Consider the following 21,421-nt stretch of genomic DNA (forward strand, 5'->3'; position numbering starts at 1 on the left):
GGGGAGAATCAGAGTGTGTGTTCAGTCTAGCTTTCTTACCAGTTCCCCCAGTGGTGCTCTATTTCAATGTTAACATAGGTGCTGAAGACTCGGGGTTCAGTGATGTGCTAAAAAACCAACAGACATCCTAAGAATCTTTTGGAGCGACTTTGGAAACTAAATAGAAGTTTATTAGGAAAAATTAAATTAATATATTTTGTTGGAGAATCATTGTCTTGATTTGAAGTCGATGGAAGTTCTTTGTGCCCTAATACATTTGTCTAGAGTCTGTTAGTCTCCTGAGAGCTACTCATGGGGTCACTTCTGTTTCACATTTGGGTGTTTTTCATCATTGAATGCTAGATACTGTTTTTCATAAGAAGTGATATATTTTACTTTAGTCTCTATATAAGCCTCGTATAAAGTGGTCTTGCAGTTCATTTATATAAAGCATTCTCTGAGTATGAAACTGAAGCAAATAAAATTATAACTTCTTAGGCAGGCATCCCCCAAGGGGTCCTGGACTGCGAGAGGGTGCAGGCCAGGCTGAGGGGACCCCCATGCACGAATGCCATGCACCAGACCTCTAGTAAAATTATAACTTCAAGCTTGCTGTTCTTTCACTGGTCCAGGTAGACCCGGGGCTCAGCCTAATTTAGCAGTTGAAAAACAATGTGAGTCAGATAGAAAATTAAAATTCTTCCAGTAGCCACATTTGAAAGTATAGAAAGGAATTAGTTTTGTGAAGTTAGTTTTAAAAATATATTGTAGCCCGGTATGTCCCAGATGCTGTCATTTCAACAGAGTAAATTTCAAAATTATTAATGAAATAATTTACATTTTTTTTGTTTTGATTCCTCTCCCCCTCCCCCCCCCCCCAAATCTGGTGTATAATTACCTTTAGCACGTAATTCCATTTGCACTGTTTGAATGCATTCTTTTGCCTGGCTTTCATTCTCTGATTCAGGTCTGCCAGCTTTTCCATAGTAAATATTGTAGGTTTTGCCACTGCGGTGTGAAAGCAATCACAGACAATGCATGGCTGTGTTCCAAGGAAAGTTTATTTAGAAAAACAGGTGGCAGAATTGATGGGGCTGGGAGTTGTAGTTTCCAACCCCTGCTCTGACTAAATGAGTTCAATGTATTGTCTTATTTGCGTTTTAATTCACAGAAGTTGATCTCAGTCCACTACCAAGTTAGCTATTGTGATGCATGTCATTCAAGAATATCCAGGAAAAGTGTACCAGGAAACAAACTCCATTGTTAAGTAGTGAATACTTTGGAACCCGCAGGAACTCTCACTCCCCCTTTTCCTGAGTGGCACCCAGCGGGACAAGCAGTGTGCTGGCTGGGAATCATGCTCCTTCTGCCTGGACTGGAAAACTGGCTCTGTCAGGCATAAGCTTTATGACCCTAAACCAGTTAATTAACCTCTTTTTGCCTCAAGTTATACATCCGTAAAATGGGGGTGATGATAATACCTACCTGATAGCGAGTTGCTGACATTAAATAAAAGCCAGCATGGCAAAGCAAGCATAGTGCCTGGCATATAGTAAGTAGGGGAGGCACATGGTAGCCTTCACAGTGACTGCTACCAGCACTGCTGCGCTACCATGACTAGGACTGTTGCTACTGTAGTATTAGTGCTGCTGCTACCGCCACCACCACCACAGAGGTTCATAAATACAAGCCAATCCATGCACCAGAACAGAAGCGTTTCGACTTGGTCAACCATCCACAGATGATCCTAGCAGCTGCTCACATGGTGTCACTTTGGACTTGAACTTGTTGATAAGTATCCTAGGGAAGCTTTGACAGAACCTGCAGGGATTCTGATGTTGGGAGTGGGTGTCTGTTGCTTCTCTAGGTTGGTAACTACTGTGGGTGTGGCGTCGGTCACTCACATTCTTTGGAGCTACTAATGAAAGTACTGTTGTCCCGTGCACCTCACGGGTGGTAGAGATGAGCACATGATATCTTGTGTAAGTTCTTCAGAAGGTGTGAAGTGCTGCGCAAATGTTAGCTAATGGCATTTCCTGAATGGTTGCTCTGTTTGCCTTATATCACATTAAATTTGATCAACGTGGTCTGATTTAATTCAGAGGGTGCTTATAAGGATTAAGTGAGATCATACATGTGAAGTGCTTAATTCTACACTAATGGAAATAGTTCCTGTTCAAGATGTAGGTAGTGCTATTTTTAAAGAGATTTTAAAATTGATTTTTACAGAAAGAGGAAGGGAGAAGAAGAGAAAGGGAGAAACATCGATTGGTTGCTTCCCATACGCCCCTGACTGGGGATCAAACCTGCAACCTGGGCATGTGCCCTGATCAGGGATCGAACCAGCAACCCTTCAATGCCCAACCAACGGGGCCACACCAGCCAGGGAAAGACTTTATAACCCAAATGGGGAGTTCACATGGATATGTCTAATGGATATGCAAACATATGTGACATGAGGGAAAGCCTGGTCAAGGCCACCTCATGTTCCAGGAACCCAGGAAAAAGGGGGCCACAGATAGCGTTAGTTGTTGGCTGCATCAGGAACAGTTTATTGAAGGAACATCTAGAAACTGATGAAACTCAAGGGGGAAAGACAATGGGAGAGCATTTCAGGTGACGAGGCTAAGGCTGGTTCAGCTGAGGTAAGGCAGGAAGTGAAGGTTTCAGTCCAGAAGCAGTTATCTATAATCTGGCTCAAATGTAGGGTGTGTGTAGGGGTGTACTGACTGGGGAGGTAAATCGGGGACATATTGCGGGGGCCTTTATTGTGCAGTTGAAGCCTTTGTCTTGATTTGGGTGTGCTGGGAGTTTGTGAACAGGGATAGTGGGTCCAGCTGTGCCTTAGACAGATGTTTTTGTGCATGTGTATGTGTACCTGCATAGACTTTATGTTCAGATTTTTCCTCTTTCATTAAGTAGTGGGGTTTGTGTGGCTTAGAGGTGAAGCACACCAGCTTTAGCTGTAACAGAGCTGGGGTTTCCCGCTCAGGGTGATAACTGTTGGCTGGCAGGGGTGGTGGGAAGGCTGTGCTTGGGGAGTGAGAAATTTCAGGACTGACTCACGGCTTTTGCCAGTCGTGTAACCGTGTTGCTCCCTGCTCCTCGCCTGGGAGGGCATGGCCCTGTCTCCAGGGAAAATTCGTTGCTGCCTCTGCTACCAAAATTCGAGAATGAGCAAGGTGGCGAGAACTGTGTCCAGTGTCTCACAGCCCAGGAGAGGAACGGCTGCTGTAAGTACCAGGAACCTTCCTCGCCAGTCCTGTTGGCTTTTGTGTGCTGCCTGTTCAAGGTCAGGAAAATCATATCGCTTTTAGTAACTATGCTTTCGAAAACTGTTCAAAGCCTGATACATTTCTTATCCAAAATGTATTCACTGCTTTTGGGAGTTTGATGGAGCAGAGAGAGCAAATAAAGATTGAGAGGCCTTACATCTTTAATTAGTGTTTTTTTTTGTTTTGTTGTTAATTAGTAAGACTTTCTCAATCAGTATAGGGCTGGGAGTGATACTTTGCTTGTGTAACATGATCAACTTCTGGAAACTTTGACTTTTTAAGGTTGATGAAGGGTTATCAAAGGTGAGGGGTTTTTTGCTTGTTTGTATTTGAAGTTGAATTGGGGCAGAGGTAGAGCCCCTCATGGTAATGCAAACACAATATACCTACAACGTTAAATCCGTGTAAGGCTTGTTGCAGTGTCTGTCCCCTCCCTACTCTGCAGTATTCACCGATCACAATAAAGAATTCTAGATTCCAGCATAATTTTTCCCCTGAAGAAGTTTCCAACTCATTCCTTTGAGAGCTGTATCCTTTGGAAACATGCCGCCAATTTTATAACATCAGTAGGAAAATAGGTATGATGTGTACACGTTTGATTTACGTGTTTTCAGGAGTACAAGGCTCTCTGAGACTTACTTTCCTAATTGTTTGATTTAAGCAAATACGAAAACTGTTGAGCCTCGCTCAGTCCCAATGTCCGCATCCACAAAGTGGAAGAATGTTCCCCACACAGCCAGCCCTGTCAGGGTTTCTGTGCTCAAGTGGTATATGAATTGAAGGATGGCTGTTGGTACCTCACATGCATAAATCAAAGAGTCCTTGGTTCCTGCAAGGCTGTTAAACAAGAATTCTAAATTCTGCGTGTAAAATCAACAGCAGGTCTTTGAAGGGTGAATAATAGAAATCTTTTTAAAATGTATTAATGTTTTTAACATATTTTTATGGCTATTTTGGGTTTTAAAATATATGTTTCTTAAAGGAATTGAGACATCTGTTGATTAATGCATATGAAGTCATTCAAAAAGGAAGGCAATATAAAATACCTGGTTAATGACAGTTATTAAGAAAATGAAATTTAACTTTGCGCTTCCTGTCAGCCAAGGCAGAAGGGGGAATATAGTGCATTTTCTACTCTTTTCCCTTTTTATCACTGTATTTTCAGTTTATCTTGCCTTCATTCCTTTGGCACAGGGTAGGGCAGTGATGGCGAACCTTTTGAGCTCGGCATGTCAGCATTTTGAAAAACCCTAATTTAACTCTGGTCCGTGTCACATGTAGAAATTTTTTGATATTTGCAACCATAGTAAAACAAAGACTTATATTTTTGATATTTATTTTATGTATTTAAATGCCATTTAACAAAGAAAAATCAACCAAAAAAATGAGTTCGCGTGTCACCTCTGACATGCGTGTCATAGGTTCGCCATCACTGGGGTAGGGCGTAAGTAAGTTACAGTGACATATGGGGTTGTCAGTTTACAAATTTATGGTCAAACAAAGCATGCCATTTCTTCTAGAGAGATTCCCCTTTCCCCCCTTCAAACCAAATTTGTAAAAAATTGAATCTCATTGACCCAGGTTAGGTGATATTGCCTAACGATGGGTGATGGCAGAGTGCAATAAGAAGCAGTGATGTGCCTGTCCCACGCCCTTGTCTTGCTTGTCCTCTCTCAGAGTGACAGATGGTATGTGTTACTCTCCCAGGAGACAGAGGGTCTCCTCTCACCCCTAGTGCTGATGTCCCTGCCATCACCTGGCTCCATGACTGGCAGATATAGTGCTTCATCAGCATGTGTGACCTTTACCATCATTTTAGAAAGTACCTTCTCCCTAAAGCCCTGGCTAGCCCCCACCGAACCCCACCGGCCTCTGAGTGGGTTCCCACCTCACCCCCCTCCCCGGGTCCTTGGTTGGTTTCTGTGAGATCTCTCACATAACGAAAAGCATTCGAACCTCACGGGCCCATAGGTGATAAACTCACTCTGTTTTCTTAATTAAATAAGCACAGCTTGAATGTCCCACACTGTCGACAGGTGATGATTTCCAAGCCCGCCGTCACACCTCCTATTTCCTTTATGCCATGTTTATGAAATTATGGAAGGGGAGGTAATGTGCAGGGTAACCAGGTTCATTAACGTATACATGAATTCCTCTCTGTCCTTTCGTTGTAAATCACTCCCCTGTCCTGCTGCCCTTTATTTAGATTTTAAGCTGCAGAAGGTAGGGCTTGCCCGTAATTGAGTTTTGTGGAGGGCTTAGCATGCTCTATTTGTTTTGTCTAGGCATTCTGAAAATTTTTTTTTCCACGTTGTAGGGGAGGAAAGGTTTTTCTAATTTTTTTTGTCGAGTTAAATTACCTGAAACTAAATATACTTAATCCTGTCTCCAGTATGCAGACTTGGTCCCGCACCCATCTCTTCTTGTCCATTCTAAATCCTTCCATGTCTCCCTGGCTGTTAAAATACTGTCTTGTAAAAAAAAACAAAGTCATTCAAAAATTAAGGCAATGCACACACAACCACAACAAATAAAAAAGCGGCTTCACTGAGATACAATGCACCCACCATGCAGTTGAGCCCTTTAAAGCAGTGGTTCTCAACCTTCTGGCCCTTTAAATACAGTTCTTCATGTTGTGACCCAACCATAAAATTATTTTCGTTGCTACTTCATAACTGTAATGTTGCTACTGTTATGAATCGTAATGTAAATATCTGATATGCAGGATGGTCTTAGGCGACTCCTGTGAAAGGGTCGTTTGACCGCCAAAGGGGTCTCGACCCACAGGTTGAGAACTGCTGCTTTAAAGTGTACAATGCAGTGGTTCACAGGTACGTACAAACATCACCACAGTGACTTTTGGAACATCATCGCCTCAAAAAGAACACACACACACTCGTCTGTTTTGGCTATTCCTTCCTCTCTGTCCCCATCCCTTTCACCAGCCCCCAGCAGCCACCACTGTACTTTCTGTCTGTAGGTTTCCTATTCTGGACATTTTATATGAATGAAATGAGATGATATGTAGCCTTTTGTAGTTGGCTTCTTTCACTTAGTGTAATGTCCTCAAGGCTCATTCATGTTGTAGCATGTATAAGTGCTTTGTTCCTTACTTATTTATTTTATTTTTATTTATTTTGGAGAGGGAGGGAAAGGGAGATAAAACATCAGTGATGATGAGAGTGAAACATTGATCGGCTGCTTCCTGCATGCCCCCTACCAGCTATCAAGCTCAGAACCCGGGCATGTGCCCTGACCGGAAATTAAACCAGTGACTTTTTGGTGCATGGGACGACGCCCAACCAGCTGAGCCACACCAGCCAGGACTGTTTTTATAATAATTTAGTTTTAAATTAAGTTAGAAACATCAGTGATGATGAGAGTGAAACATTGATTGGCTGCTTCCTGCATGCCCCCTACCAGCGATCAAGCCCAGAACCCGGGCATGTGCCCTGACCGGAAATTAAACCAGTGACTTTTTGGTGCATGGGACGACGCCCAACCAGCTGAGCCACACCAGCCAGGACTGTTTTGTTTTGTTTTTTAAATGACTGGGTAACATTTCCTGATGTACATTATATCAAATATTCTCAGTTTCCAGTTGTGCTGTTGCCAGTAAGGGCATCCTTCTGCGGCATAGTCGGACCATGTTCATCCCCTGCTCCAAGCCCTTACCTCGAACAATGGCCATGGAGGCTGAGCCTTGTCCATAGTCAGCCCAGGTCCTCCCCACCTCCCGTGTTCACTCTCAGACTGACTGCTGAACAGGCCAGGTTCTTTTTCTGGGTCTTAGCGCTTGTTGGAGCTGTGTTCTCTGTCGGGAATGGCCCATCCGCTCAAGCACTGAATAGTACTTGTAAGAGCTCAAACTCTGGGTCGGACTTGGGTTTTTTCCTCTCCTTAGTATTTTCCTCTCCTATATTCCCAAGGAAGTTCATTCTAATCTTTATTATGTTTTGTATTAGGCTTTCTACTATCTAAGTAGTGATGTTTGGTGCACCCATCACCACCCTAAATTCAGGGTCTTTGGAAACAAAAGTCTGCCCCACTGAGGTTGTGCAGTGTATAGAGGCAGGGGGTTATGGGAAATCTAAAACTGTAAAAAAAAAAATTAAGTCTAAAAAACCCACTATGGAGCCCTGACGGGTGGCTCTGTTGGTGGGAGCATGGTCCCATACACCAGAAAGGTTGCAAGTTCGATCCCCAGTCAGAGCACACACTTGAGTTGAAGGTTAGGTCAACCAATTGATCTCTCTCTCTCTCTCTCTCTCTCTCTCTTCTTCTCTCCCTTTCTCTCTCCCCCTCCCTCTCTCTATCTTTTTTCTCCTCCCTCCCTCTCTTCCCCTCCTCTCTCCCTTCCTCTTCCCCCTCCCTCCCTCTCTCCCTTCCTCTCTCTCTCTCTCTTCTCCCTCCCTCTCTCCCATTCTCTCTCTCTAAAAATCAATAAACTCCCTCTCTCTCCTCTCTCTCTCTCTCTTCTCCCTCCCTCTCTCCCATTCTCTCTCTCTAAAAATCAATAAACATATCCTTAGGTGAGGATTTATAAAGCTATGGAGACAGTAAAACGATTAGTGGCTAGTAGCGGTGGAGGGTAGAGATGATTAGGCAGAGCATGGAGAGTTTTTAGGGCAGTGAAACCACTCTGAATGAAACTCTAATGGTGGCTCTATGTCATGTTACAGTCGCCCAAACCTAGAATGTAATGTAAACTATGGACTTAAGGTGATAACAATGTAGGTTTATCAGTTACACGACCAATGTACCATTCTGGTGGGGGGTGTTGATTAAAGAAAAAAAAAACCTAGCCTCCACCTTTTCTTTAATCCCTGTCCCCCCTCCCCCCAGCATGAATCATGGACCTTTGCATGCAGAGGTGTTTATTAATTTAGTATTCAGTAAATGGATTAAGACCAGACTCCTGTGACTATAATTGCCCTGGTTTATGGCTGTTACTTCCAAAATTCACCCTAATTATCGCCATCAAAACTTCACTGTTAGTACCTGCAGGCGGTCTTTGTGGGAGCTAGCTCAGCTCTGGACAGGGGCTTACCAGCCAAGACTGGGGAGCATTCTGAAGTTTTAAAGGGCACTGTGCCTTGAAGTTTGTGGCTTGTCCCGTCTCCAGCTGGGTCATCTTTGAACACTAAGTTCACCAGAAAAGAAAGTCGGAACTCCAGAGAGAAAGAACCACCCGTGAAAATACAGGTGTAGCCCCCTCACGATGGCAGCGTGGGTTGCCCCTGGTGACAGTCTGCCTACAGATCCCCCTTCCCCTGGTTCCCTTTCTGTGAAAGGGCAGAAACACAATCGCAGTGGGTGCCTGGGAGGAGTGGCCACTCTTGGTGGCTCTCTCCCTCCCCTGCAGCCCCTCCCTGGACCATATGAAATCCTACAACCACACCACACTAATTAGCCCGAGAATGGAAGGGGTTGTCATGGCAACCGAGCACTTTTTAAAGCACAGGAATGGTGTTCATTATTGTTCAGTGTCCTTAGCTGTGGCGGAAAGGTCAGTGTGGCCGTTGTTTTCCATATGAATTTTGGCCCCGGAGCCAAGCAGAGTGGAATGTTCCTCGGAGACACGGGAAGATGGTAAGTGCAGCTGCACTTTTTGGATGGGGCATCCCTTCAGCGATACATTTTAGAATGTTTTGATAACTAGTGCCAAACTAAGGAATTGTGTGGACTTTGTTAAGAGATTGGAAGAAAAGAAGCAAAGGGAAACGGTATGGGTCAGGAATGGTGAAAGCTTGAAGGAGATTATTTAGAAAGTTTTGGAGCATCAAATGATCACATGCTAAATAAGGAGGTTTCTCTGGTTATGACTTTAACAAAGTTGGCTAAGTCTGATGCTTTATTCGGGGTTTGTTTTATATTAGTGCTATACTAGTCTTTGCTGCTGGTCAGAGTATATTACCAAATAAATGTAGCAAGCATTTTAATTTTAACCACATATCTTCAGGGCAGCTGCCTCTCTCCGTTGTTAATTCAAATATTAAGGAAGAACAGTGACCAAGGCTCATTTTGTTTTCTTACTTTTATGTTTTTTCCACTTTTCTAAGAATATCTGAAATAATCAAGACTAGAACCCTCTGAGGCACAATTCTTGGGATGTTTGCCCTAACTTGTTGGCTTTCCCCGGGGAGAATACTGCTGAGTTAAGACAATTTGACCCGTGTTTGCAGAAGAAATTAAGTATAAGTCAGCCTGCTGGAGAGGATGACAGCTATTCCATCAAAAGCTAGAAGGGCAATTGGCAAAGTATTCTTTAAGTTTATGTGTTGCTAGTTTGGAACGCGTACAGAATTACATGGCTTTCAGCCTAATTTTGTGTTAATGACTGGCGACGTTTCTGTGGTTCGCAAATTTGAGCCACTTGCCATATTTTGCACTTTTAATCAATGTACTTCTAGCCCATGGCACTATTTTTCAGCCATTTGATACACAGTTGTGTAGGATAACACACTTCAGATTAATGAAAGGGGATGCATATTGGAATTAAAAAACAAATCACTGCCCACAGAGCTGTGCATGGGAAGTGGCCTACTTTTGGGCTTTACTCTGAAAGACTTATTGTTCTGTGAGTAATGCCAGTTTGTTTGGCAACTGAATGGATAAGAGAATACATTTCAGAATGTTAAGCCTTGGTTTGATTTCCTCTGTCTTTAATTTGCATGCTCAGGGATTCAGTTGTTTAGTCATCATGGTATGGAGCTCTCTATAAATGGGGTATTTGACTGGAAATTGAGAAAATTAAAATTCTCCTCCTTTTTTGTCTCTTTTCTCCACCTCCATTCCTTCCCTCCTCCTCCTCCTCACTGGGTCACTGTATTTATTATCCCATTCCTTCCCTCCTCCTCCTCCTCCTCACTGGGTCACTGTATTTATTACCTAAAAATGTCTTTAAATGCTTTGAAATTGAAGTTTAAAAAGTAAGTAAAGTGATATTTGTATGACACTTTGGATTCTTTGGAAAACATAGAATTAAATGTGGTACATTTATGATATCTGTAAAACAATCAGCAATTGAAACGTGATTATTAATATCAAGGAATCATTGGTATCTTTTAAGGTATGATAATGTTGTTATATGAGAAAATGATAATGATATGTTTACAACTGAGGCAGTGTGATATCTGGGCCTTACTTCAAAAAAAAATCCAAGGGTAGGAGTAAGTGGGCTCCCAGATGGGCAGGGTTGCCAGGGGGTGATGGTTGTTGAAGCAAAGAGATGGGTACCTGGGGGTGGGATTCACTTTCATGTTTTGTTTGTTTGTTTGTTTGTTTTTGGTGTAGGTTCAGTGTGTGTGTGTGGGTAGGTGGGTATGGGTGTGCATCACAGTGGTGGGGTGGCCTTGTTAACTTTATCTCTTGCCTTCCGCATGTTTTAGATGCCAGACCAGTTTGACCAGGCAGTTGTGCTAAACCAGCTGCGGTACTCTGGGATGCTGGAGACGGTGAGGATCCGCAAGGCTGGATATGCCGTCCGGAGACCCTTTCAGGATTTTTACAAGAGGCAAGACGGAGCGGAATAAATCCACTTTCTTTTCAAAGGGATTGGGAAGAGAGGGAGTGGCAGTAAAAGGTGACGCTGGCCCCTTTGGCCCCTTTACGTTGCAGGTATAAAGTGCTGATGCAGAACGTGGCTGTGCCCGAGGACATCCGAGGGAAGTGCACGGCCTTGCTGCAGCTCTATGACTCCTCCCACAGCGAGTGGCAGCTGGGGAAGACCAAGGTAAAGCCACAGGGAAGGAACAGCCCCCCTCCCCCGCCCCCCAGCCCCGAGCTCCGTGTCCTATGGTCCTGCTGGCCTCGTGTTGTTTTTTTGCATTGGAAAAATATGGTTGGGATCATGCCCAACTTAATCTTTTGTCTTCCAAACTGTATTTATTGGAAGTCCGTGACTTTTCAGGGATTCTGTTTTTCTTAGGGCACACCTTGAAACATTGGGCCCCAAATGTTTCTGGGTTTGTATTCTCTCAGGCAGCCAGCAAACCTTTGCTGCTGGGCAGCTCGGTGCCTGGGACGTGCTAGGCAGCCCCATGTCTGAGAAGATGCCTGCCTTCTTGCTAGGTTCTCACATGGGAAAGGGGGGCGGGTAGGAGAGTGAACTCTGGTCTCTCTTTTGTTTTCCCAATTGAATTTATTGGGGTGACAGCTATAATAATGAAAGTGTAATATGCTAATTAGACTGGACAGCCGAACGACCTTCTGGACAAACCTGGGGCTGTGAGGGCCGAGCCCCTTGCATGAATTTCGTGCATTGGGCCTCTAGTTGGTTAATAAAATTATATAGGTTTCAGTATACAATTCTACAATACATCATCTGTATATTGTGTTGTGTGTTTACCACGCTAAGTCAAGTCTCCTTCCATCACCATTTATCTCCCTTTTCCCTTCTTCTACCTCCCCCCACCTCCCTTCTCTTCGTTTTCTTATAAAGGCACTAATCCAACATGGGGCCTCACCCTCCTGACCTTATCACAACTTAATTACTTCTTCAAAGTCCTACCTCCAAATACCATCACTTTGAGCCTTAGGGCTTCAGCATAAGATGCTGGTAGGGACACCGATATCCAGTCCATCATAACATTGACCAATGTGGGAGCAATAACAGGTATTTGGACATCACCTCAGGGCCACTCAGCAAGGGAAAGTATATAATGGACATTCTCTTCTGCTCTTGAGTTATTTTGACTGGCCAGGGATTTAAGGTCCAAGCATCTAGTAAGGTAGAGATGGTGTGCAGAGGTATTTATTAGTGACCTATTGCTGAGTAACAAACGGCTACAAATGTTAATTATCTCAGTACCTGTGGACCAGGGGTCCAGGCACGGCTACTGCAGGCTCCCCTCAGGGTCTCCAGGCCGCAGTCAGAATTCCTTCCAGGGCTGCCTTTGCCTCTGGAGCTCAGTGCTCTCCCAAGCTCGAGTGGTGCCAAATTCCACTTCTTTGCAGGTGGGAGAGTGAGGTTCCCCCTTGCTTTCTGGCTGTCACCTGCAGCTGCTCTCTGCTTCTAGACACCCCCCTCCCCAAGTTCATGACCACATGACCCCTTCTCCAACCCTCCCACAGCATGGCAGTTTCCTAAGATGGAGTCTTATATAATGTGACATGTTCACAAAAGTGACTTCCCATCACCTTTGCCATATTCTGTCGGCTAGAGGAAGTCACAGGTTCCACCCACACTGCTCAGAGCAAACAAAGTAACTCATTAAGGGTCACCTTGCGGTGTGTCCTCACAGGTTTATGGGTCTCTCTACCTAGAATTCTGCTCCCCCTCCTACTTCATCCAACTCATCCTTCAGTTACCGACTGAGATGTAGATTTTGACAGGAATCCTTTCTGACATTCTTCGGGTACCCCATCCCAAAAGCTCACCCCACAACTGGGTTAAGCCCCTCCTCTGTCATCTCACCTCATCCCATTTTGGGCCCAGTTGCAATATCTTGTCATTGCCTGTGGATATCTCTACAGTTCCCCAGTGGAGAATGTGGAGTTACTTGTTTGTTCTACACACGGCACATAGTAGGAGCTCAATCAGTGGCACAAGGATGCCATGCGTTTAATCACGCAAGGAAGACTTCTAAAGAAGATGGCGCAGGGGCAGCTCTTGGCAGTATAATGTAGTCTGCTTTGATTTCTTTCTTTTTTTAACCAGAAAGATACTCTATTCTCTATAAACTGATATCCTCCTCCCATCTCACTGCTTGACATAGCGTAGTAGCATCAAAGATCACAATGACTCAGCCAGCCAGTAAGAGGCCCTGCTGAGCTCTGAGGATTCAGTGTAGCTTCACTTACAACTTTCCTTATGGGAGCCCAGCCCAAGCCAGGCTTGGGAGCCGGCATAGCACAGGGAACACAGAGACATAAAGACATGGGCATGGCCCTCAGTTTACTGTGTTGCTGGGGGAGAAGACATCCACATACAACTGAAGAGTCATCCTTTAAGGAATGAGAACACAGGTTCTCCAGGAGAGAGCTCCCCGTGGGCTGACATGATCAGGGAAGTAGTCAAAAAGAGGAGTCTTTAAAGAAGACTTAAGTTGTGATTGGTAAAACATTGGAAGAAGAAGTAGGAAGGAAGCTTATCAATTCACAGAAAGTTAGGAAGTAAATGGAAACAGAGCATGCAAATAGTGTACACTAAGTAGCTTTGGCCTTAACCCACCACCATCTGACTTAATTATACGACTAGCATGTGTGTCGGTCAGTATTGCTGCCAGAATGTCTTTGCATTTAAAGCCTTGAATCTCTGATGAGCATCCGGATTTTCTGGTAATTTCTGCAATTATAGGAAGAAGACTGTACAAAAAACTACTTAGGAGCATTACTTGTGGTGGTTTTACACATGCTGGGGGACCCAGGGCAGGAGTAGGTAAGGCCGTGGGTCACAGGTGGTCGGATTCTTTCGTTCCTTTTTTGGCCCGATGTCTGGGAGCAGGCAGAGCAGAGTCTGGGAAAATGTGCCATCAAGAGGACATAATACGTCATGATAGACCAGGATCAACCACAGGAGCGTAAATTAAAAAATCATGAGTGAGAGGGGTTGTCATCCAGCTCCCTCCCCCAACCAAAATGCCCTCATGCTGACCATTCATAGAAAAGCATAAAAATATTTGGCACTAGTTGTTTTTTTGTTTTTTTTAGGGAACTTCTTATTCGTGTATTAAATCTGAAATTGCATAATTAAAAGGTTGATTAAGGGATTATTTTTTCAAAAATATTTTTTCAAAAGTTATTAACGTTGAGAAACAGCCGTGCAAAAAAGAGGCACTCTGATCCCTCTCCCACGCTCCCCCTGAAAGCAGGCCGTGACTCTCCCGTGTGAGAGGGTCCTCCCTGTACAAGGAGGAGGAAGGCATCCTTATCACCAGAGGCGGGAGTCGAGGCTGGGGAGGCTGCGGGAAGAAACTAGTTCCTTCGTTAGTTTGTTGCCCCAAACACAAACGCCTTTGCTTTGTCTAATCGTCACGAGTAATTGTCTCTGTGCCTAAAGCTGGTGTCTAAGCTGCCTGCTCTGGTCACTTTGGGGCCCATTTCTGTGAGACCGCCATGTGGACGTCATTATATTTGTTTTTCCTCCTGTTAATCTGCCTTGAGTCAGTTTAATTGTTAGATCAGCCAAAAGAACTAAGAAGGGCAGCGAGGAAAACTTTCCCTCCTTGACTGTATAAATACTGAATCATTACGATGTCCACCTGAAACTAATTTAATGTTATGTGTTAGTTTATTCCTCTGTAAAAAGGTAACAAGGCCCTTCCCCACAGGGAGTGGAGAAGCACGGGGCTGGAAAGTGTGGGTGTGTGTGCTCAGAGCAAAGTTAAGGCGAGGGGAGAAAAGGCCTAACACTTCCTGCCCACCCCCCAACCCCCGACCCCTCAAATATCTCTGGCTTGGAGATGCCTGCCTTCTACCAGCCACCTGCCTTGGGTCTGACATGTCACTCCCTCCTGGACAGGTCTTCCTTCGAGAATCCTTGGAGCAGAAACTGGAGAGGCTGCGGGAGGAGGAAGTTACCCGGGCGGCCATGGTGATCCGGGCCCATGTCTTGGGCTACTTGGCACGGTAAGAGGCATCGGAGGGGAGAAGGCGTTAAGCTCCATGCGGCCTTCCCAATATAATCCATCAGGTGGAATAGGCTGGTCGAGTGCTTTTCCTTAAAGGGCACCTGGATGGAAGGTTAGGATCAGGCGAAGGGGAGCCCCAGGTCAGCACTCCTGTCTCACGATGCCAGGTGCCTGTTTAGCTTGCCCTTGGCAGAGAGTAGGAAAGGGGGGCCCTAACGTCTCGATTAGAGCACTGGGATTAGGGGACCGTGCTGAGATGCTTAAATTGCTTCCCAGGTTCATCTTCCTGGCATACCGAAGCTAGAGGCAGCCTGGCTGTTATCTTTGGTATTTTGGCTGTTGATATTGGTGTCTCGTTGGGTCCACAGAGGCCCACCTTCAGTGTTTACCAAAGAAGGCAGCATCTCTTTGTGTGCGGTTGAGTTCTGTCCACCTCTGTGGACCAGCATGCCACCTGAGACCCCACACCGTTACATGTTCTGCAGTCCAAAGCTGTCCTGCTGTGGCGAGTTTTTTGTTGTTGTTTCCCCCCGCTTTGTAAGAACAGGGGAATATATCTTTAAAAATCTCTTTTGGTCCTGTTTACAACCCAACTTCCTGCCAGAACTTTTCAAAGTCAGCATTAGGCATTATGTGTTTATTTTCAGCCAAGATCATGATAGGGTTCTGGCTTTACTTTTGTTTGTTATTATTCTTTTGTTTTTCTTCTGCCTTGGTTTTGCCCAAAGGGGCCTCCTGTTCGAGACAGACTCTATAATGAGAGCATCTTCCCAAATGAGGTCCTGTTCTTTTGTCTCGTGGCACCAACGGAAACTTACTCGAAGGGCTCGAAGCCTCATTGCCTCCACAGTTATTCTGTTGTGCTGTTTTTGTTTTCATTTTCAGAAAGCAATACAGGAAGGTCCTTTCTTGTGTGGTGATGATCCAGAAGAATTACAGAGCGTTCCTGCTGAGGAGGCGATTTCTGCACCTGCGAAGGGCAGCCATCGTTTTCCAGAAGCAGGTCCGAGGTCAGAGGGCCCGGCGGGTGTACAGACAGCTGCTGGCGGAGAAGCGGGAGGCGGAAGCAAAGAGGAGACGGGAGGAAGAGGAGAAGAGGAGGCGGGAGCAAGAGGAAAGGTATGGTGCCTTTGGATGGCACAGAAGGGCACCTGTTGAGTTGGAGGCTCGGTACCCATCCTCACCCAGGAGTTCCCCGTGGATGCTGCCGAACCTGCTGGTGGAAACAGTAGCTTCTGGTGGCTCAAATGGAACATGTCTTGGCAGCATTGAGAAGCTGGTTCTGTGTGTGTTTTTGTTTCATGCACAGAATAAATATATTGCCAAAGGAAGAGCCCCCCATCCATCATGCTTTCTAAGTTGTCTCAGCAAAGCTTTTTAAAGAAAATTAGCTGTCTCTGACAAGTGGTTCTGGGATTTTTTTTTTTCATCATGTTTGTTTATTTTGACTGTCTTTTCTTTGCTGTTTTTAGAGAAAGAGAGAGGGCACGAAGAGAAGCTGAGCTCCACGCCCAACAGGTGACAAATGCAGGGACAATGTGGCATCTCATCCGTCGGTTTCCTTCCCACTTCAAACACTTTGACTCAGAGTGTCTTCCTATAGAGATGTAGGAAGAACATTGGGAGAGGTGTTTATGGTGCAATTTCTAACCCAGTACAGTTGGGTGAAAATTAGTGCATGTCTAAGATTTTAGTGTGAATCATGACAGCATAACGTCTCTAAACCAATGTCTGTGTTAGTGTGCTCGGGCCATAATGAAGTTACCACAGCCCCGGTGGGTTAAACAATAGAAATTGATTTTCTCACCGTTCAGAGGTCTAGAAGTCTAAGATGAAGATGTCGGAGGTTTGGTTTCTTCTGAGGCCTGTCTCCTTAGCGGGCAGGTGCCCACCTCCTTGCCGTGTTATCACATGGTCTTGCATCTGTGCTTGCGTCCCTGGTGTCCCTCTGTGTCCAATCTCCTCTTACAGGGACACCAGTCAGGTTGGATTAGGGCCCCACCTCACAGCCTCCTTCTAACTCAATTGCCTCTTTAAAGGCTCTGTCTCCAAATACAGACAACATTCCGAGCTCCTGAGGGTTAGTTAAGGCTTCCACATATCAACTTGTGGGTGGAGATCACAATGTTAGCCCAAAACAGCATGTGGTGGTTCGTTATTGCAGAGGAGGAGCGATGCTTGTCCTCTTGTTGCTGACACCTAACGCCTCCTTCCCTTCCGTCCAGGAGGCAGCAGAGAGGAAGCGGCAGGAGCTGGAAGCCTTACAGAAGAGCCAGAGGGAAGCCGAACTCCACCGGGAGCTGGAGAAGCAGAAGGAAAACAAGCAGGTGGAAGAGATCCTCCGCCTGGAGAAGGAAATCGAGGACCTGCAGCGCATGAAGGAGCAGCAGGAGCTGTCCCTGACTGAGGCCTCCCTGCAGAAGCTGCAGCAGCTGCGCGACCAGGAGCTCAAGAGGCTGGAGGACGAGGCCTGCCGCGCCGCCCAGGAGTTCCTGGAGTCGCTCAACTTCGACGAGATCGACGAGTGCGTCCGCAACATCGAGCGCTCGCTGTCGGTGGGCAGTGAGTTTTCCGGGGAGCTGGGTGACCTCGCCGAGAGTGCGAGTGGGGAGAAGCCCACCTTCAACTTCAGCCAGCCCTACCCGGAGGAGGAGGTGGACGAGGGCTTCGAGGCCGAGGACGATGCCTTCAAGGACTCACCCAACCCCAGCGAGCACGGCCACTCAGACCAGCGAACAAGTGGCATCCGGACCAGCGACGAGTCCTCGGAGGAAGACCCCTACATGAACGAGACGGTGGTGCCCACCAGCCCCAGTGCCGATAGCACCGTGCTTCTGGCCCCCTCGGAGCAGAGCTCCTCCAGCGGGGAGCCCACCTACTGCCTGCCCCAGAACGCGGGGGGCCTCCCCTCCCCGGAGGGCGACTACGACTACGACCAGGATGACTATGAGGACGGCGCCGTTACCTCCAGCAGCAGCGTGACCTTCTCCAACTCCTACAGCAGCCAGTGGTCCCCAGACTACCGATGCTCCGTGGGGACCTACAACAGCTCCGGGGCCTACCGCTTTAGCTCCGAAGGGGCGCAGTCCTCAGTGAGTACCCTCTCCCCTGGGGGCCCCGGCTGCCCCCCACGGAGATAGGAGCTGTCCTGAGCCACACCCCTGCTGCTCCATCCCTTGGACCATGCCAGGATTTCAGAGTCAGGCTTTTAAAGCCGATCTCAAACCACTTTCTCTTCCCCAAAGCAATCGGATTAGTACATGGAACTTGGATGTGTCTGTTGTAGATCAAACACAAAGCCCAGCACTGCATTTTGCCCAAAGCCTAGGGAGACTTTGGCTGTGTCTGTCACTGCTTTGCAGCCAGTTGGGAAATGAGACCTGCCCTGATTGGAACCAGAAGAGTCAAGGCATTTTGGAGAACTCTCCTCACAGTAGCTTCACAGTCCCCACCGCAAGATGTCCTAGCTTGTTCTGGTTAGAAGGGAAGAATCTTTCAGGGCTAAACATGCCCTTTCCAAAGTCTGCATTTATTTATCACTTATTATTAACCCCACGCTACCCCTACCCCCTTGTTGGCCATGCATTGAATACTGCCTTGACTTTCCAAGACTTGATATTTTTAGCTTGGTAATTTAAAGGGAGTTAACTCTTGCATGGTTTGATGAAAATTAGACCAGCACAGCAGTGTTGTTTTTCGAGTAGATGGCTTTTGGGTTAACATATGCCTAGCATTTTTTGTATCCATGCAAGGGGCCATGTGAATGTTTTGGCGACCATGCCACTGTAATGTTATGAACCGTGTGTCGCTTCTTTGTCGGTGGTTTTTATTTTTCTCGATGCTGGTAGATGCTGGGCCTGTTTGTGCCTGCTCTCTGGTTTTCTTGCTCACTATTGCTCTCTCCTTCTCGTCCAGTTTGAAGACAGTGAAGAGGACTTTGACTCGAGGTTCGACACGGACGATGAACTTTCCTACCGGCGGGACTCTGTGTACAGCTGTGTCACGCTGCCTTACTTCCACAGCTTTCTGTACATGAAAGGTATGAGCTGCAGCTACCAGGGCCATGGGTCTGGGTGGAGCGATGGGATGTTGAGATGGTGTTTTCACTGAGGCTGATTGAGGGGGTTGGAAATATCACCCTATCTACCCCTCACCTGGTGTCAGGTTCTCTAGCTGCGTGGAGGATGCCATGGTGGCGTGACGTGGGTGACACGGTAACACCAGGGAGAATGTTGCCTCGACTCCCCTCCGTTGGTGCAGTGTCAGGACAGAGTTGACAGCCACGGTTACCAGTGATGAGAGTTACAGTTGGACATTGTGATTGCTGTTGAACTTGGGATGTACTGCACTGCACCTTACTCCTTGGGGACTTTGGGCCACACTCCTTTTGAAAGTACATACTCCTTTGGAAAGTACATACATCTCTGGAAATGACCTTGTACTCGTGCCTGATTCACGATCCACTCTGACCTCCGATTCAATGACCAAGGTCATGAGAAACCATAATTGTCACCAGGTTTTGATAGGAGCTTCACATGAATCGTCAGGAAAGGGGGCCGTCGTGTTTCTCGCATGGCCCTGGACTGGATGAGGGGAAAGAGTCCAAATCTCGGGGATAGGGCAGGGAGACAGGAACCATGGTTCCCAGATGATGTCCCTCACTTTATGGCCCTTTCTTTTCTCCCATTTTCCTGTTTCCCCAGAATCCAGTTTTTTGTTTTCTCTGCCCCTTTTCTTCACTTTCTTTCTATGACCATCTTTAAGCATTCACTTTTCCTTTCCTTTTTTACTCCATGAAAAACTTGATTCTGTGTTCCTTTTCTCTGTTTCTTCTGTTCTTTGCCTTTGCTTCTCTCTTATCGGCATCCTCCTCCCCCCCATATTTTTTTCTATTCTTACGTTTTTCTTTTATTTGGTCCCCCCCCCCCACTTCTGCACCCCTTCTTCAACACTGGTCTGGCTACTAACATCAGTCTTGCTGTTCTCAGCCTCCAATCCCCAAGGTGCACATGGAAACCACCAGGTTTGTTTTAGGGGGGATCTGCCTATTGCCTGAAGTCACTGGTTGGTGAAAATTTTTATAGGAGCCTTAGGATGACAAAGATTGAGAAAGTCTAGCCAGGTGACCTAGTTAGCATCGGATCACTTGATAAAGAACAACAGGTAATCAAAAATCAGGACCTAATAATCATCGCTATTAAGATTTTTCTCATCCATCTCTCAGAATAAATATAAGCTTTTTATTATTAATGTATTTCCCCCTCCCAATTAATTGTAGTTCCTAAGTTAGCTTTAAGATTTCCTATATCAGTATAGCACTCTTATTTACAATACTAGTGACCTGGAGCATGAAATTTGTACACGGAGGGGAGGAGGTTCCCTCAGCCCAGCCTGCACCCTTTCCAATCGGGGACCCCTTGGGGGGTGTCCAACTGCCGGGAGATTGGGCCTAAACCGGCAGTTGGACATCCCTCTAACAACCTGGGATTGCTGGCTCCTAACCACTCACCTGCCTGCTGGCCTGATCGCCCCTAACTGCCCTCCCCTGCCGGCCTGATCTCGCCCCCAATTGCTCTCCCCTGCCTGCCTGATCTTGCCCCCAATTGCTCTCCCCTGCCTGCCTGATCACCCCTAACTGCCCTCCCCTGCCGGCCTGATCTCACCCCACCTGCCCTCCTCTGCTGGCCAATTTGGTTCTGATTGGTCAGTTTCTATACCAGTCCACGTCAAAAGCTCCGCCTCCTAGGCAGCCATTGACTCCTCACACTTCACCCAGATTTGGTTCTGATTGGTCGATTTCTATGCCAGTCAGCGTCTCTAGGCCTATCCACGGGGCCTGATCAGAAAAGCGAGGCTGATCAGCAGCCCTGGTGGAGGCCTGGAGAGAAATGGAGCTATGGCTGCTGGCCAGGCCCAGAGAGAAAGAGAGAGGCAAGTGCTGATCAACAGCTGCCACACAGGCTACGGATCAGACCCTGCTTCTCTCTTCAGGCCTCTCTCTGGGCCTGATTCACAGCCCACTCAGCAGTCAGTGCTGGGTCACCACGTCTGCAGCCGCAGCAGTCAGTGCTGGGTTGCCATGGCTGACTGCAGGACTGACTTCGATTGTTCGAGCCTGCGGTATTGATGCACCCAGGGTTTTTATATATTAGGATGTGGCATTGACTTAATACATAGTTGTATGATTAAGACAAATGAGATTAGGAAAAAAGTAAACATGCATTCAGAGCATTACATTTCAACATTAAAGCATTAAAAAGCTCAAGAAGGTAAACAAGTGAATTTTTGGCAAACTCATCTCTTAAAAAAAGTTATGTAAATGCATCATTAAATCTAAAGTGTTAAAGCTGTGGCCAAAAAAGATTAAGAGAAACCATCCTATATAATAAAAGCCCAGTGACCAAAACGGCAGAACAACCAGAATGACCACATCCTTCATGCTGGCTGGCCCTGTCCCCCAGCGAGCGGTTAGGGGTGATCAGGCAGGCAGGAGAGCAGTTAGGATCAGGCAGGCAGAGGCGGTTAGGGGCAATCAGGCAGGCAGGTAGGAATAGTGGTTAGGGGTAATCAGGCAGTCCAGTGAGTGGTTAGGGA

At 46.4% G+C, this 21,421-nt stretch overlaps 1 protein-coding gene across 1 annotated transcript in view; it reads left to right on the forward strand.

Annotated features, from left to right (window-relative positions):
* MYO10 (myosin X) overlaps window positions 1-21,421 on the forward strand; it is a 205,652-nt gene that overhangs the window by 155,702 nt on the left and 28,529 nt on the right. The window contains exons 20-26 of the mRNA XM_014546332.1: window positions 10,646-10,770; window positions 10,875-10,989; window positions 14,719-14,825; window positions 15,713-15,946; window positions 16,300-16,345; window positions 17,053-17,919; window positions 18,743-18,866. Coding sequence (XP_014401818.1) covers window positions 10,646-10,770; window positions 10,875-10,989; window positions 14,719-14,825; window positions 15,713-15,946; window positions 16,300-16,345; window positions 17,053-17,919; window positions 18,743-18,866 — 1,618 coding nt within the window. The remainder of the gene's footprint in view (window positions 1-10,645; window positions 10,771-10,874; window positions 10,990-14,718; window positions 14,826-15,712; window positions 15,947-16,299; window positions 16,346-17,052; window positions 17,920-18,742; window positions 18,867-21,421) is intronic.

This window comes from Myotis brandtii, unplaced genomic scaffold (assembly GCF_000412655.1).
Source record: "Myotis brandtii unplaced genomic scaffold, ASM41265v1 scaffold440, whole genome shotgun sequence".
NCBI lineage: Eukaryota > Metazoa > Chordata > Mammalia > Chiroptera > Vespertilionidae > Myotis > Myotis brandtii.